The 12,519-nt window shown below is 45.2% G+C and overlaps 1 protein-coding gene across 6 annotated transcripts in view; it reads left to right on the top strand.

Moving 5' to 3' along the window:
* The window catches only part of FAT3 (FAT atypical cadherin 3), a 644,128-nt gene that overhangs the window by 595,317 nt on the left and 36,292 nt on the right, over window positions 1-12,519 (top strand). For all 6 annotated transcript variants that reach the window (XM_084895365.1, XM_084895366.1, XM_084895364.1 and 3 more), the window contains 2 exons: window positions 9,593-9,727; window positions 11,561-11,718. In XM_084895365.1, the coding sequence (XP_084751491.1) occupies window positions 9,593-9,727; window positions 11,561-11,718 (293 nt within the window). The remainder of the gene's footprint in view (window positions 1-9,592; window positions 9,728-11,560; window positions 11,719-12,519) is intronic.

Here is a 12,519-nt window from a genome sequence, read left to right as displayed (position 1 = left end):
GAAGGCTTAAGGGCAAGAGAGGAACCTATACTGAGGGGATTGAAAGAGATTTCCTGTCGCTGGAAGGAGCAGGGAGTGATGATGGATGCGACTTGTGAGCGAGCCTGGGGACCACACAGAGCTAGCCAGGGTGAGGATTTTAGAAATGATCCCGGGGCGGCGGGGACTGCTGGCTGATTTGAAGCGAAGAAGTGACAGGATCAAGCTCCGTCTTTCCCAAAGAGCGTGCTGGCTGCAGAGGGGATGGATTAGGCTGGGCCAGGCCAGAGGCAGGGAAACAAGTTAGGGAGCCATGGGCAGGGGGCACGTCAGCTAGATTCGCTTCAGTGAAAAACAGAGGCCAGACGTCCGGGAGCTCAGTCAAGGGATGGATTCAGCCCTCGGGGCAGCAGAGATGGACTGCTCCGCGTTTGTTGATGTAACTAGAATCACTGAACCTTGACCTTTCCCGGTCAGAGGCCGTCACTGCACAGAGTCGCACGCCCACAGCGGTCAGGGAGAAGCATGGCTGCCTCCCTCTTTCCTCTCTCTGACATGTGGAGCCATAAATCCACTGCCCTCTTCTAGGAAAATTGCACCGTCTTTCCAGCCAGTGTGAACTTGGCTCAGAGGGACGGGGCCAGAAGAAATGCCATTTGTGAAACATCCTCTTAGGTAATGGGGGGCAGGCAGGGCCTTGGCCTCTTCCTGTGTAGAAGGTTTTTGGTTGCAGTTTGGAAAATAAGTTCATCAGAGGAAGACCGCGAAGGTCGTAGCTCCCTTTGAGAGACACTTCCACAGCCTCGCAGCAGCCCAGACAAGTTCCCGCCTCTTACTCATCGGTACCCAGTGAATTCTGTTTGTGTTTTCACGGGATGGATGCAGTGACATCTGACCTGCTGAATATGCAAATTAGTTCCAGAAGAACTCCAAGCATGCATGCTAGGCTCAGTGTCTTTCTGGCACATGCCACCGACGTGCAGGATTTATGAATGCCAGCTGTCCGGGCCTCACCTAGGTCCCTCTGTAGGCAAACTGATTGATGCCCTGGAGCTCTGCCCAGGCCTGGGTGAGACAATTCGCAGCAGAGTTCAAAAGGCATTCAAGGCAGGATAGGGAAGACCCTTGGGGAGAAACTAAACCAGTTAATGAAGCCTTGTGCTCTGGGAATGGGTTTCATTCAGCAAAAGTCGGTGGAGGCAGCAGAGTCCTACACAGGGAAGATTCAGGAGTAAGAAAAAAGGAGCAGTCCCTGCACTCAGGCGCTGGCTGTTGTGAAGTCAACTTGCAAGTGCCTGTTTGCAGTGAAAATGTTGCAGTAAATGTTAGGGTGTAGGAAGGGCAGATTCCCTGCTGTGGCCACAGGAAAGCTTTCTGTGACCTAGGACATGAGAGATCGCCTAGGTACTGGCCCTTGAGGGAGGATTGTAAGTTCATCACGAAGAGCCAGGGCAGACTTAGCAGGATTTCTTTCAAGGAGGGGTTTAGAGGGTTGACTTTTATTGGGAGGGGCTTGCTCTGCATTTTTTTTTAAATATATTTTATTGATTGTTTTACATTTTGCATGAGACATGAATGCAGTCATTTTGGAGACGGTACCCTTGCCGGGGACTCCTGTTCTCTGGTCCCCATTAACCTTCCTGCTCCCCATAAATGCAGAATGCCTCAATGTTTTGTGATGCAGCCCCCAGCCAGCCCCCGAGCAGCCTTGGTTGTAAAGCAAACATATCCTCAGTGGGGAGCTCTGTGCAGATTCAGGTCCACCCAGAGCCTCTTCTCACCTTCAAGTCACTCTTATAATTAAGCTATAAAATAAAATACCAGATTTTAATGGGAAAGGAGCCCCAAAAGGTCACCTTGTCTCAGCAGGTGACATATGATCAGTTCTGTCTTATAAATATGATGCCTCTGTGTCTTGCCCAGGGCCATCCAGCTGGTGCAAGGGGCATGCGGACTCAGCGAAGGTTCATTTGGGGCCCCTATTTTATGATCTGCATCATAAGAACAAAGACTCTTTCGTTTTTTTATGTGAGTCATAGCCCCAGGGCTGTGTCCTCTGTAGGAATGCTCACATGACCCCGTTTTTCCCAGCAGACTAATGCCCAGACTCCGCAATACCATCTCAGGATGGCAGTGGGCGTCTCAGCTGCAGTAGGCACAGGGCTTACAAGAAATGCTGGTGGCTGAGCCCCACACTCAGCTATATCAGGAGGTTCCGGGTGAAGCCTAGGATCTATATTTGCAGCCTGGGTGAGTGAGTCTAATGGGAGTCGTCAGAAAATCAAACGATGAGAGATCTCAGAGCAAGATAAAGCAGAAAGAATTTCCTCCAGGTTCAGGGGGCAAGCTTTTAGTTAGAATAGTAATAGCTCTCTTACTTCTTATAAAGCATCCTCTAAAATAAAAATACAGTGAAGACCTATTAAGGAAAGCATTAGGCATTTTAGGCATCTCATTTATTGGAAAGGAGACGTAATTAAATTCCATAAATGCCCCTCCCTCCCCCAACAGACACAGACACACACACACACACACATACACACACACACACATACTAGTATTGACTTGCTTACCCTGGAAAATTGGCAGATTCACTCAATGGACTTTTGAACCACATGGTGGAATAATCAGGATGACGAGGGCTGCAAAGTAATATTTATACAGATTTGGCCTCCATATTTATCCCTCTCCTAACTTCCTTTTCTCATGCAAACGTTTTGTGTTCAATTAACATCATTAGCATCTTGAACCAAAATGCCAAGTTGCTTTGAAAAATGAGAGCAAACTTGAACTTTTGGTGCCAAATAGGTTCACTGAATTCCAGCCACCATCCAGCATCGTGGTTGAACAGAAGTTCAAGAGATATAAAGTTCTGATGCCATGAGATTGCCCCTGGTAAACTTCAGAAGTCCAATGAACATTGGCACTTCACTAAGAAAACCTGACACCAACTTAAGTGTCGAGGGTATTGATAGATGCCCTTGAGCCCCCTCGGGGAAAGCAAGCAGACAGAGCACCAGGGGCAATCTAAGGAGCTGGGCTGATTGTCTATTTTGGAAAATGTTCACTGATTTTTCAGAAGTCTGATATAGAAATATATCTAAAAGGAGACATCCCTTAGCTGTGTCTCTGCACATCCCTCATCTCCAGCACCCGAGTCCCAACATGCCAGGAGCAGTTGGAGGTGTCCAGCACCTCAGTGTCTGGGTATTCCCTCAGATATTCAGCTCACACATAAAGTTGTCTTTAATGAAACTTCACTTAGCCCGTAGAGAAATCTCCCAGAAGATATGGCTGAGCCAAGAAAACACCCTCATGCACGATTCTGTGCTTCTGGGAGAACCCCAAGAGACCGTTTCGAAGCCAAGAGACACTGGGAGAAGGTGTTTTAGAAATGTCATGTCGCCCAGGAATTAAGATGGAAGGTAATTGGCTCCCATGGCATTTGCCAAGACGTGACATCTTGGCAGAGCCCATGAATTCAAGGTGCTTACCATTTAGCTACCGGATTCTCAGCATACTGTTTACCGTTAGTTATTGGATTCTCCGTGTAATGAGGCAGAAACATGAATCGAGAGGTTGAATCAGCTCGAAGTGGCAGCGATAATAATCACAGCTAGACACTGATGTGCTGCTAGCTGAAGGCATTGACTTCATCATCCGGGGGATGGGGGTGCCGTGGAATGCTGGGGAGATGAAGAGAGGAGAGTCATTAACGATGGCAGCGAGAACCTTCTAAAACCTCAAGAGGATTACCTTTCTCCTCCCTGCAGTTTCCAAAGCTCTGAAGCTGCTGTTGGAGAGAGTTGCATGTTGTTAGCTCTGTTGAGAGTGACCTAAATTTCTGTGGGAGCCAAACTTCAGAAGGTGGAAAACCTTCTCTGAGAGATGGCTACATGGTGTGCGTGTTTCTCCTTAGAGGGAGACTAGGAGAAACACACCTCCAAAGGGGATGAAGGGGCTCCCACAATGCACCTGGCCTGTGACACTGATTCCTAAGAGGCTCCAGGTCTTGTTATTTTGTGTCTCCCACATGCACAGTATTTCACTTTACCTGTCCATTTACAGATGCTGAACTGGACCCAGAAAGGACAGTAAGGAAAAGATTACACTTGAGTTCAGGTCTCTGCCATGTGGCTGAGGCAAGCTGCTGTCCCCGGTTTAGGGGCCTTGTCGTAATTTGATTCTACTATAAGTATTGATTTTTTCTTTGCAAGTTGCTTTCACATACTAGTCCACTAGCCCATTTCATGCTTACGCCTGTATGAAGAGTCATAATCCTCATTTTTCTGAGAAAGCATGGAGGCCCAGAGACATCACTGGACGTGCTCAGAGCCAGGCACCCCATCAACTGAACAGTCAAGTCAGGGCCAACATCCAGGCCTGCTGCTTGTCAGCGCCGCACCGCTGTCGATTGCACGACCCCCCTTCCAGAGGGGACCTGGGACTGGAACAGAGCTTTCTGTGCCTGCTTTATGTTCTGGCAGTTGCTAAAAATGCCTGCTCCTCCTGTCCTGACATACAGCAAACGGCATCAGCTGGTTTGATAAAGTAGGACCCTTCTCCCTCGGTGCTCATTCTGGCACCAAATGAATGGGTGCCTGGAGATGCCGAGCATGGAGGTCCGGCGCTCCCACCCTCTAGGCTAGGGGTGTCGAACTCAATCAGAGAAGGGGCCAAAATCTAAAATCCAGCCTAAATCGCGGGCCGAATGGTTTACTGAACAGTCATAAACTGACAATGTCATAAACTGACAGTGGAGTGCAGTGATGACAGCGCGGTGCGGGCCACATTGCAAGGCCTAGCGGGCTGGATTTGGCCCGCGGGCCTTGTGTTTGACACATGTGCTCTAGGCTGTCACTGATCACAGCACAAGTTCATTAAACCTGGATTATTTAAGATAACTTCTTCCCCGCAGCCAACGGGAGCTGACACTGTTGTTCCTTGGCTAGTCCTGGAAAGCTGATCAGGCGCTTTCTGCTGCCACAGAGAGGGTCTGTGAGGCTCTTTACGATGGTAGGTGAAGGGGGTGACATAAACATGGCTTCTAAGAACAAGTTAACCCCTCGGCGTCATTAAAAGTATACTGGATTTTATGTTACTAGAGACTTGAAGCCTTTGCTCAGAAAGATGCTCATTATCCCCAGGACTCAGACCTGAGCACATTTGAGGTTGAGGGACACAGGACATTGTTCCAGGTGGACATTCAAAGAACAGGTCCCTCTGACAATGTATATTTCTTACCGTTGTCCATAGAGAGAGAACTACAGCACTGCATATGGGAACTATTTAGTTCCGGGAAACCTGATTTTCAATAACTAGAAATAAAAATCTACTCAGAATAGATTGCATTTTTAAAATTGACCTGAGAGAGAGAGATGGAGACAAAGAGAGAGACATTTGCTTTGTTGTTCCTCACATTAATGTATTCATTAGTTGATTCTTGCATGTGTCCTGACTGGAATTGAACCTGAAACCTTGGCATATCCAGATAACGGTCTAACCAACTGAGTTAGCTACCCAGCCAGGGCCTAGACTGTATTTTATGGACATGCTCACATCTGCCCCCAGCTAAGAAGCCATTGTATTTACACGGACCTCCCGATGCTAACCTGTCTTCATACTTTCTTGAACCTCAAGAGAGTGGACGTGAGCAGAGCGAGCAAACAGCTGCAGCTGAGGCCCGGCAGCTTATGGCTCCTCCGATCTCAGCCAGGACTGGAGACGAGGCCTCAACAGGACTTTAAAGCATCAGGAGTCCAGTCAGATTGCTTGCCAAGAGCAATCCCCATTACCTTAGAAAACCTATTGGAAAAAGAAAAAGGAAGAAAAATAACCTATCAGAGTCCATTGCTAGGATAAATAGAAATGTACATTATTATAGATCTAACATATCATTAATTTTAGAATACACATATTATATTTGTATTAATATATTTTTACATATCCTCCACCTAGAATTTTCATAATGGGAACTGTCTCTAACATAATTCATTAATTTACTGGATTTAATTATATGGGTTCTATGGTTATGAGAAAAGGAAAAAGGAAGAAAAAAAGCTGTAAGTTTGAACTTCAGTTGTGGGTCTAAATGGCCTTGTGCTCTAACCAGCATAAGAGATATGAGTGAGCACAGCCGGCTTGGCTCAATGGTTGAGCATCAACCAATGAACCAGGAGGTCGCAGTTCAGTTCCCGGCCAAGGCACATGTCCATGTTGCAGACTCGATACCCAGAGTGGCATGAAGGAGGCAGCAGATCAATTATTCTCTCTCATCACAGATGTTTCTGTCTCTCCCTTTCCCTTTCTCTAAAATCAGTAAATACATATTTTTTAAAAGGAGAGAGAGATAAGTGATAAAATGAAAAGCTCTGCACTAATTACCAGGTCAGAAGTGACAGTCAAAGAAAAGGTCAAAACATGTGAATAAAAGAGAGAAATACTCAAGTGTCATATTTATTCTGAAATACAGTGTTTAGTTTTTATTATATGCACTTATAACTCTTTTATTTTAAGTTACTATAATTCCTATAGGATAAAATAGCTTTTCTATCATGAGTCTGAAATTATCTAGCCCTCTTGTCCCCTTTGAAACAGTGGCTTTTAAACTGGATTTTTTGATAATGCAACGTTTCTTAGCAATGGAGCCATTGCATAAGAGCAGAAAAGGTTGTGAAGATGTGTCTCAGAAATGTAGAAGTAGCCGAAACCGGTTTGGCTCAGTGGATAGAGTGTCAGCCTGCCAACTGAAAGGTCCTGGGTTCGATTCCGACCAAGGGCATGTACCTCGGTTGCGGGCGCATCCCCAGTGGGGGCGGGGGCGGGGGCAGGAGGCAGCTGATAGATGTTTCTCTCTCATCGATGTTTCTAGCTCTCTATCCCTCTCTCTTCCTCTCTGTGAAAAATCAATTTTATATATATATATATATATATATATATATATATATATATATATATTTTTTTTTTTTTTTTTTAATGTAGAAGAATATGGAAAGGACGTCCTTTGGCTGGTAAAAATAGGACAAGAAAAGAGGTGTGTCCATGAAATGGGACATAACAGATTTCTTCAATCCTAAATTACTCTTTCTGTGTTTAATTGGAAGGAACTATCTAAGTAATCTAAAGTTACAACTCTGTCATGTGAAATTTTTTTTTACTTGTGCACATTGCCCCTCCATGTAGCAGAGGTTAGCATTGGGCTCCGTGTATATTTTTTGAGCATATACTCCCCTGTCAACGTCTAGGAGCAGCATGGAAGTTGCAGGCCATCAGAAACCAAAAGGAAGCCACTCATGGAGACAGCAAAGGGTCAGCTGGTAGAGTTGTCAACTTACCATGAATAAACTGAAACACATGAATGCAGTTAAGGACTAACTATGGTTGGTTCATTCCCATGAAACACAGTTCCTTGTTACTCAAATGATCTCATCCTTCAAGCCCGAGTGTAAAATGTTTCCTTTACATAGGAGACTGACGTTCTCCCGGGAATCACACTTTTCTTTCTCTGATACTTCCGTGGCATTCACATATCTCTACGAAAGCAGTTTCCTCATTGTGTTGCAATCATGTGTTTGTGGGTTGTTACATAGGAGAGCAAGAGACGGTCATTTCCTTTCATCTTTACATATCCAGGCCTATCACCTCATTAGCCCTGAAAAATTATTTGTTGAATGAATGCACCGAACATTATTTAAAAACTGGTTATCAACTCTTGAGGCAGATCATAAGGTGGTTGAACAGCTTTTTTCAAATTCCATAAATATTGATACATATGTGGCAGGAATGAAGATGTATTTTGAATGAAAACAGGGAGATGTACTTTATGTCTTTTTAGAACCATTTGTAGGGATCATTCTAAATTTTCAGTTAAAAATCCCTTCATCTTCTAACACTCTGTAAGCTGGACCGCTGCCAAGGAGTATCATTTTGGGCTGAGCTCTAAACCAGTGGAAAATAGGATTTATGAATTCTAAGTTTGCCTGTGCTACTTATATTGATCCTCTCATGGGTTACAGTGTTTAAAATGTTTGTAAGTAGATAGCATTAAATTTTTGCTTTCACCGCCCTAGCCAGCTTGCTCAGTGGATAGAACACCGGCCTGCAGACTGAAGGATCCTGGATTCAATTCTGGTCAAGGGCATAGGTCTTCATATGGGTAGGCTAGGTCTTCAGCCCTGATCAGGGCTCCTACAGGAGGCAACCAATCAATGTGCCTCTCTCACATAGCTGTTTCACTTGCTCTATTTCTCCCCCTCCCTTCGACTCTCTAAAAATCAAAGGGAGCCCTAACCGGTTTGTCTTGGCGGATAGAGCGTTGGCCCGCAGATTGGGAGGTCCCAGGTTCAATTCTGGTCAAGGCCATGTACCTTGGTTGAAGCACATCCCCAGTGGGGGTGTGCAGGAGGCAGCTGATCGATGTTCTAACTCTCTATCCTTCTCCCTTCCTCTGTAAAAAATCAATAAAATATATTTTTTTAAAAATAAAAATCAAAGGGAAAGTATTCAGGGGTAAAAATAAACAACAACAACAACAAAACACACATACACACACACACACACACACACACACACACACACACACCCCAACTTTTTGCTTTCTTCCAAAGGAGTGACTGTAAAATGGGATAATATGCCTCACGATGAGGAAAGAGTTGGGATGGAGAGGACTATGATGAAGGCCCAGCTCCTCCAGATGCCCAGCCTGTTCTAGGTTCCCAGAGGCGCTCCTTTAGGCCTCAGCTAACCTAGTCGTGGCTTATTTTGAACGTCCCTTCTTTATAGCCCTGGGTACCACTTCACCTCTCACCAGCTGGAAAGGGGCCTAATTGCGTGTGAAGTAGCCAAGGCCTTTGAAAAGCGCGCTTCCTCCCGCGGACCCGGGTTTGCCATCGCTGCAGTTCCGAAACGACTCACCTGGGCCCTGACTGCTGCCTCCATCACTTAATCTGCTTCCCAGGATTTCCTCCGTGAAGGATTAACCTTTCATCTCACTGAGCTGTGAACATCAAACAAGGAGGAAGAAAGCCTTCCTTTGCCAGAGAGAAGCCCGCTAGCTGTGAGAGCCGGCAGGGCACGCTTACAGCTAATCAATACACAGGCATGCAGCAGGAGGGATTAGGAAGTAAAGTTAGCGGTGCTTTCACAATTTAGCATTCATTAGTCATGTAGTCATACTTTTCTTTAGAAAAGTCTTCCCTCCGCCCCCACCCCCCACCCGAGAACAACAGCTGGCATCTTCCTGTGTCTACCCCTAGTTTTCCAGAGCAGGAGAGTGTAGAAGAAATCTGAACTCACATGATGCCTAGAAATGGCCACAGGTAAGCAGGAACCCCACTCCAAGAAATACTACCAGAGCCCATGTAGTGAGGTTTTCTTTCAGCTGAAGTTGGTCTAGTCACAACCTTAACATAGCCTCAGAGGAGGAGTCCCATTGACTCTTTGCACCCAACCTCCTTGAGCCTGACAGTAAGCTTTGGGCAGATACAGGGACATTTGAAGGCTCTCCTGCTTCTGGCAGCCTGTGGAGTCCAGCTCCTGAACATTCCTGACTTTCTGGGGTGTAGAGTGATTCCCTTTGTGCTGATCATGCATGTTCATTCCCCCTTTGTCACAGGAGGACTGTGCCCGGGGTCCAATGATCCTTGCGTGGAGAAGCCGTGCCCAGGGGACATGCAGTGCGTCGGTTACGAAGCCAGCCAGAGACCGTTCCTCTGCCAGTGTCCACCGGGGAAGCTCGGAGAGTGCTCAGGTGCAGAAGTGTGTTGCGATGACGAGTCCCCAGTCCTGAAGCCCTTTGCCCTTGAGTCCGTGACACTGCCCTCGCCCTTTCAGAAGACGTTTCTGCCTGCCGGCAATATTGTCCTTCAGAATGGGCGAGAGCGGACACCCGCCCTCAGACATACTCGGCGTTTATGGCAGCTGCAGCATGTGTGAAGAATACATGCTGTGACCGTGGGCTCCTAACACAATGGGGAGACCACAACATGTGTTTTCCATCATGTTGCATGGATGGTATGGGTGCGGAATTATGGAACATGCACAGCTTTTGGTTGGCAGAAGAGTTGGAGTGCCTGTGGCATGACCTTGGATGTTCAGAGGGCTTCACAGACCCTGGTCCCAAAACAGAGACCCACAGAAGGTAGAGCTGAGCCTGTCTAGTTGACCTTCAGTGGGATCAGCCCAGCCTAGGGCACCAAGTTAGCATCTCTCCTGGAGATGTCTAACGAACTGCAAGTTCCCCAAACTCTAGGTGCTCACCTCTGTTTCTTAAAGAAAAAAAAAACAGTATTTATATTATTTCAGTACAAATGGCCCTCTGTGTCTGATCTTCACTCAATCCATTTTTGATTCATGAATTCTCGAAAATGAACAATTCTCTAAAAAGAGTATTGTTCATTTTAGGCACCAATAAAATACTCTCTTCGGTAGAGGATATACTTAAAATACAGATACACTGATGCCAATTTTGGAACCCAAGAACTAGATTGATTAATGATTGAATAGTCATTATAGTGATAATAGAAAATGATTATGACCATTGTGTGCAAGGCACTTTGCTAAGCAGTGGGTTCCAGAAATAAATTTAGCCTTTGCAAAGAGAAGCTCCGTTCTTAGAAATGGAAGCCAAAGCTCTTTCATAGTTGATTTTAAGAACAGAGCTGCCCGTTAAGTGAAGGGGTCACCAGTGTATTTGTTTTTGAAATCATCTAAGGCTTAGACTTGAAAGATATTTGTTCTGTCCCCACCCCAGCACACATGCCGCGCACATAGCAGGTGGGGACGTAGAGTGACAGTAAGGCCAAACCTCGTCACTTCAGATGTCACTTTCTGCCCATCTCCTTTCTCCTCTCTACATAAAAAACTTTTGATTGTTCACAATTATCCATTTGGTGTATTTCTACACCACCTTTCCTCCCAGCAAGACTGTTTTTCAACCATTACTTTGCTTGTGAAAACATAAAGTTAGAGGCAATAAAAAAAAAATAGGATAAACTCATATTTGGGCCATATGAACAGGGCTAAAAATTATGAGAAAGAGAGCCTTGAAATTAATAGTCAAGATAGAATTGTGACATGAACTCCTTTTCTATCTGTTACTTTTTTCTGATGCTAGTGCAAATGTCATGATTTGGCTATTTGACATTAGGATATGTGAGGAATACGGGCATTCTTTGAAAATGGTTGTGTCTTCCCATAGTTCCATGGAACTGAAAGTTCTTAAGTGTCTAAGTGATGGGGATAGGCATGATGGGTTATCCTTTAATAGAGCTAATTTTAGACAGTGGGAATTGGGAATTTAATGACACTAATAAAATTTCAGTTATGGAATTTACCAAGTTGCCCTTGTCATTAGACAACTAAGATTTTTTTTTTTTTCTGCATCTGAACTAATATTTGTTTCCACTTTGAAATTAGAGTGTGACCTGAAATGGAGAACCAGTTTTTAGTGACAAATGGTTTCTCCTCGATGCCGTCACTCACTTCCCATGGTCTTCCATGGTAGTTGTTGGGTGATTTCAGATGTCCCTGCTCGTTTCCGGAAGTTAAAAGCCTGTGTGTCCTCTCATTATGGTCTTTCCAGGGCACACTTCACTCAGCTTTGCTGGAAACAGTTTCATCAAATACCGGCTTTCTGAGAACAGCAACGAAGAGGACTTCAAGCTGGGTCTGCGACTGCGCACACTGCAGAGCAACGGGATTATCATGTACACCAGAGCAAATCCCTGCATAATTCTGAAGGTAATTAAAACGGGTTATCTTCTCCTGCAGTCAGTTCTCATGTTATTCTTTTCGGCTCTCGGGTTGGGGGCTGCTGAAATCGTTTTGTCTTTTAAATTCAGAAGGCCAGAAGCAGACTTCGGGACAGAGGGAGCAGCAGCAAAACTGGGAAGTGTGCCAACACCCCATTTCCTTTTGTGTATTCGGCTTCGAAACTGGCTCTTGGCAGACAGGGGATTTCTCTCTAGAGTGGGTTCAAGGGCCGGCCTCCTCGGAGCTGTAATCACTCAATAGCTCATTAGAATGTATCTCCTAATCAATTCCATGGCAGGGTTAGTCCTTTAAAAAGGTTGGCTGTGTACTCTTCTATCCCCACTGACCTCTGAGAGCGACTTCTGTCCTTGCTCAGAGAGAAGTTGGACATCTGGGCCGTGGAAGATTCCATATGTCCCATCTGACACAGGTAGCCCAATTTTTTAAAGTAATTCCCAGCCTCAGAAACTCTCCAAAGGCAGCCAGGCTTCCTTTAGAACAGGTCTGGCATTTGTGTTCAGCTCAGAGCTTCTGGTACCTTCATGTCAACAGCAATAGTACTAAAAGCTTTACATACATCATTTTATTTTTATTATAAAATTTAAATAAATTTGTTATATCTGATCATCATCATTTGGAGAAGATAGAGGTTCAGAGAGGTTAAGCAAGTTACCTAAGGTTGTACAGCCAATAAGTGGTAAAGCCTGGACCTACACTTCAGTCTCTTAATCCCCCTGCTTTCCCTAGTTCTCAGTGTTGACACTACAATTTATTTTATCAAAAAAAATA

Source organism: Pipistrellus hanaki (genome assembly GCF_964339955.1).
Source record: "Pipistrellus hanaki genome assembly, chromosome: 9".
Classification (NCBI taxonomy): Eukaryota; Metazoa; Chordata; class Mammalia; order Chiroptera; family Vespertilionidae; genus Pipistrellus; species Pipistrellus hanaki.
This window is presented reverse-complemented; position numbering and strand designations above follow the sequence as displayed.